This window comes from Mus musculus, chromosome 2 (assembly GCF_000001635.26).
Source record: "Mus musculus strain C57BL/6J chromosome 2, GRCm38.p6 C57BL/6J".
NCBI classification, from domain to species: Eukaryota; Metazoa; Chordata; class Mammalia; order Rodentia; family Muridae; genus Mus; species Mus musculus.
The window spans coordinates 148,871,058-148,876,688 of NC_000068.7; the positions used below are offsets into that span (position 1 = coordinate 148,871,058).

At 49.7% G+C, this 5,631-nt stretch overlaps 1 protein-coding gene across 1 annotated transcript; it reads right to left on the reverse strand.

Moving 5' to 3' along the window:
* Window positions 1–664: 664 nt before the first annotated feature.
* Cst3 (cystatin C) lies at window positions 665–4,455 on the reverse strand. The gene is made up of 3 exons (NM_009976.4): window positions 4,096–4,455; window positions 1,760–1,873; window positions 665–986 (listed from the first exon to the last, which is right to left on the reverse strand). The coding sequence occupies exons 1-3, from the start codon at window positions 4,318–4,320 to the stop codon at window positions 903–905; spliced, it is 423 nt and encodes a 140-aa protein (NP_034106.2). The 5' UTR covers window positions 4,321–4,455; the 3' UTR covers window positions 665–902.
* Between the last annotated feature and the right edge of the window lie 1,176 nt (window positions 4,456–5,631).

A 5,631-nucleotide genomic window follows, 5' to 3' on the forward strand; every position in this document is an offset into this window, starting at 1 on the left:
AGAAGAGAGGCTCTGCCTTCCCTTCGGGCTTTGCTTTGGCTTTTACTGAAGGACCTCTACTGCCCTTTAGTGTTCACACCAGTGGCCTGAAGACAGCTTCCTAATGCAGCTCTGATCTCCTTTGTGATTTGAACACAGGTCCCAGTAGCTTGGCTACTCCCCTTTACATTGGAGGACATGGGGATGGACATTGAGCAATAGGATATGAGGACTTGTATTTTATACAACCTTGTAGCCTCCCCAGATCTATGCAATCATGGCACTAAGGTGATATTAACTAAAACTCCCTACTTGTAAGTTGGAATTGACTTTATGTCTGTTTCATTTGGGTTAAATCTCCCCTGAAGCTGCATGAAAAGACTTGTGTTATATCAGGGCATAGAAGGGCTGGGAGTATCCCTGTCACCCCATAGACACCAGTGACCCAGGCCCAATAGTATAGGAATTGGTGCTGTGTGGGTTCTGGGTCTCTCTCTCTCTCTCTCTCTCTCTCTCTCTCTCTCCCTCTCCCTCTCTCTCTCTCTCTCCCTCTCTCTCTCTCTCTCTCTCTCTCTCTCTCTCTCTCTCACACACACACACACACACACACACACACACACACACACACACTTGTTTTCTGGGTTTCCTTGCTGCATTATCCTGAGACAGAAACAACTCAAACAGAGCCAAAGGAGTTTTTTTTTTTTAATTGAGCAAGGCATGGCAGGTACTGCAAGAAGAGTGGAGCCAGGGGACAGCTGTTCAGATGTGCAGAACCTGCCTGCAGCAGCTCCTTTACTGTCTCCTGGTGCAAACACACTGGCGGTGCCCTCCAGAGCCGGAGCACCCTTCTGCGAGATGAAACACTATAGGGAAGGAGCACAAGTAAGGAACAGTCTGCATGATCCTTCTAGACTCAGCCCTTAGGCATTTTTGCAGCTGAATTTTGTCAGGGAGTGTGTGCCTTTCCAGGGCACGCTGTAGATCTGGAAGGAGCAGAGTGCCTTCTGCAAAAGGGAACAAAGAGAAACAATCAGTGTGAAGCTACAGCAAAGACAAATACCCACTCCGGGATGATGGAACAAGTGTATGCAATGATGGAAGCTAAACCCTTCTCCCTTCTGAGTCCCAGGACACTTAGCAGGGTCTGTTCATCCCTATTATTGGATGGTATGTGTCCCCTTTCCTGGTTCCACAAGACCATATTCTTCAGCCCCAGCACAGCTTGTTAAGGAGTAGCCTTTTAAGGTGTGGGAGCCCTAGAGGTCAAGGCAGTGGAAAAGGCTCAGGGCCCATGAGCCCTCCACCTAAGTACTAAGAGGGCCACCAGGAAAGAAGCCCAGGCATAGGACACATCTCTAAAAGTGGCAAAGGTATAGGGAAGGATGATAAGGAAAATGTAGCTATCACCACAACCATGGTGTCACATCCCTGCAGACATGGTAGAAGAGGCACAGAAGACTCCAACCATTAAATAGGTTCTGTTCTCTTTCATGTGGTCTTGGCAGGTGGCTCTGGCTAGGATTAAAAAGAGCCTTTCTCCCCAGCAAGAATACTTGCAGTTGCTTCTAGCTCAGTAGGGATAACTGAACATCAATAGCCCAATTCCCAGGAAAAATTAATTCAGCAATTAATCATGTGCAAATAAACCCCTCCCCTATAGGGATACATATTTGCATTGGCATGAACATACATGTGCCCAACACCTGTATCCATTTATGAATCACCATTATTAACTTTTGCCTGCACGATTGCCCTTAGGCTGATATCAAGTACCTACCCTCATCAGATGGGGCTGGTCATGGAAAGGACAGTCAGTCAAATTTGTCTGGGACTTGGTACATGTAGTTCGGCCCATCTCCACATCCAAAAAATAGTTCACTCCAGCCACGAGCTACAGTGAGAAGAGCAGGATTGAACAGTGCAGTCAAGTGACTTCCACACAGCTGCCTTCCATCACAGACCCGAAGTGTTTACCTAGGACTTATGCCTGGATTCATAGGCAGCCAGAAATCTCACCCACAGACAAGCGCCCCAGGCTCTGTTGGCAATTGTTTTATTCTGAGCAACTCTGACAAGTTGTCATATGTAGCTGACTAAGAGGAGAAGCAGAACACAAAAGGCAGAAGCTAGCACTGACAAACCTTTCTGTGAGTAGGGAAGGCTGTTCTAGGAGCCTAGGTTTGTTCTCTGAGCATAAGCAAAGGCTCTGGGCTGCAGTGTGGGATTAACTCAATTCTGCTGACTGTGGCTCCTCAGGCTCAGACACGACAGCACTGGTGGAGAGCCAGCCATTCCCCATACACAGCCTAGAGAGAACATATTTATTTACCTAGGACTCCTTCCTTTCAGGGACAAGAGGACATGGGATGCTTCACACACGGGGATGTTTCAAGTCAGAGGGAAGAGCACTCTTAAATGATTTCTCCTTCAGAGAGACTCTCCAGAATTTTCTCAAGCATGTCATTTCCCTGTAGGTCTTCCATTTGCAATTTAAGAATAGCACTTATCCCTCTCCCCATAATGGGGCACACCAGATCAACTTGTCAGAAATGGGAAGCACAAACTGAGGGACATAGGTCGGGGTGGAGGGGTACAGGGCTCTGTGTATTGATTGCCCCGCAGGACCAAAAACAGCTCTGGATTTGGGAGAATGTCCTGATTTTCCTACTAGTTAAAGGAGACCTGCAGACCAAAGAACCTACAACTCCTTATACTTTGCTCCATCTGTTGCCACAATTAAGAGGTGCACTGGCCCTCAAGGTCCAAGGCAGCTGGGAAGTGGAGTTTTCTCAAGGTTGATCCCAGCAGCAGGAGAAAAAAATGGAGCAGGATTTAACTCGTTTGTATTTTCAAGAGAAGGTAGAAATGAGCTCTACACACTGGCATACAACTCTTTGTCGTCTAAAACCTGGGCTTCCTTTGGGTCAACTTTGGGGCTTTAGCAGCTCCTGCAGCTAGCTCCTCTGTCAGAGTCTAAGTCTAAGGTAGTCTGTCCATCTACTCAGTGGGTGGAGGGTGATTAGAGCTATCTTGGGGGGTAATTAGCAAAACCCCTGAGGGATATCCCGAGGATATTCCAGGGCCACAAGAAGAGGGAAGCAAGGCTTCTTAGAACAACTAGACAGCACCTTCTGAGAAGACACAAGGGGACCTGCCTGGTGACCTGCACCAACATGACAGCCAAGAAACTCAGACACCAATCTACACAGTTATGTGTCCCTTAAGGATAGAGGCTCCTTCTGAGAAATGTGCCCTGGCCACACTGTGTACAAGCTAATACGGCTGCAGCATCAAGGGGTTGTTTAGCTTTGAGGTTCACCCATCACAAACCGAGTCATGGCTGAAGGGAGCCTGACTGTGTGGTACAGGACTGATCACCACAGCTGTCTGGACCATTCTACAGTGCTACCAAAACAGCAAGGCAGCACAGGCAGTGCTCAGAGAAAAAGACAGGCTGCCAGACTGGATAGAAATGGCCCTTGCTAGCAGAGTCCATAGTGGAGACCAGCAAACTGAGACTTTGAGTGAAGGACCTGAGTGTTCGTGGGTTCCCAATTTTCCAAATGGAATCTTGGGTATGTAGAGAATGCCCTTGTTTTCCGGAAGTGTTGACTCTGAAAGTATACACAAAAATAAGTGACTATAAACACACACCCACGTACACGTGCTCCTGAGTAGAGCAAGGAGATTGGAACATGGCCAAGTGTTTACTGGAAGGATGGGGTGAAATCTGCCGTCTGTCAGAATGAGTTTCAAGTAGCGCGATTAAGTGAAGCCAGATCATTAGCAGTTGACATTGACCCCAGGCGGCTAAGGGAGGTGAGCTCCGCCCAGGGAGCGTTTGACCTACATCCTTAGTACCTTCTCTGGGTGGCCTTTTGGAAACAGAGCTAGGAGGCCCACCCGCTGGGCTCTTCTGAGTTCCAGAATAAACAAAAGATGAATGTTAACACAATGAGTAGACCAGAGAAGAAAGGAAGAGAGAGGACCGCTCCCATAAGAAGCAAAGGTGTTGATTAACAACTGCAGATGCAAACCGCGCCCTAGCTAGGGGTGCCTGGGTGGGAGCGGCCTGGAGACGTCGGGAGAGCAGGGGACAGCAGGGACACGTACCTGCTTACGAGCTCTCACCACCTGTATGGCGCGGCTGTGGTACGCATCGTTGCTGCCCTTGTTGTACTCGCTCACAGCGAAGTCCAACGCTCGCCGCACGCCTTCCTCATTGGCATCTGCCTCCTCCGGGGCTCCCAACATTCGCGGGCCTTGTTTTGGGGTCGCCGCCCAGGCCACGGCCAGGACGGCCAGCAGGAACAGCAAGGAGCGCAGCGGGCTGGCCATGGTTGGCTAGGACAAAGGGATAAAGCTCCAACAAGACTCTGAGTTGGTGCAGAACAGACGCTGCTACTCCGTGCGACTTTTACCCAAATGCGAGCGTTAGGGACCCGCCCGCCTCTCCTGGCTCCTCCTTTTCCGGCGGCCACCCTCCCTTTTCCGTCTGCCCCCTAGCGGGCCCCGCCTCCTCTTCCGAACGGCCCCGCCCTCCCTCTGCTTCAGTCAGCTGCTAGTCTGTTCTTGCCTTGTAGGTCAGATACCTCTTAAAGAGCTGCCAGATTCCCATTCCCTGCTGAGCCTCCCCTCCCCCATCCCTGCCCCGCCTCTCCCTTCCTTCTTCACTCTTAGCTTTCTGTTCTTACCAGTTCCTCTTCTGTGCCCTTTTCCACAGCTTCCCCTTTTACTCCAAGTTCCCTGTTTCATGAAGTGTGGTTTCACCAGAGAAGTTGGTCATTGCTCTCTGGACCCTAAAATGCCAGTGACATCTGAACCCTGTTTCTCCAGAAAGGAAAAGGGCAACGAGTCTTTAATTTCCTGCATCTTCAAAGTTCAGCCTCGATCACTTGATGGAGAGCAGGGTCACTATGTGGGAATGCTCGGAGCAGGGCTATTATTTCATTTTCCTGAAGGCCCTGTCCTAAGATACTTGTCAAAGGAAAATAAATTGATCTTGGGGGAGTGGGGAAGTGTGCAGCATTCTGTGTAACTACTCATTATCCTTAAAGAAACCATCCTAGGCTTCTTCCTAGACCAGGCCACTCTAGGGCCTGGAGATACCACAGGAGGCCAAGCCCCGAATGGATATTGTAACAGGCTGCCCAGTATATCCATCTAAGATGAACCCATGTGTCTTTTATGCTTCCTAGTAGACAGGTTAAAAACTACGGTATGAGGCTGGGTATGATGGCGCATGTATTTAATTCCAGTACATGGAAGGCAGAAGTAGGTAGATCTGTGTTCAAGACCAGCTTGGTCTACATCTCTGGTTCCAGGCCAGCAAGGGCTACACAGTGAAATCTTAGAAGAAAAAGAAGAAGGAGGAGGAGGGGGAGGGGGAGAGGGAGAGGGAGGGGGAGAGGGAGAGGGAGGGAGAGAGGGAGAGGGAGAGGGAGAGGGAGAGGGAGAGGGAGAGGGGGAGGGGGAGGAGGTGGAGGAGGAGGTGGAGGAGGAGGAGGAGGAGGAGGAGGAGGAGGAGGAGGAGGAGGAGGAGGAGGAGAAGACAGGGCTACACAGTGAGACCCTCTTGTTAAAAAACAAACAGACAAATCAGTGATAACAAAACCCAAATATTGAAGTCTTTAATACGTTTTATTTAAC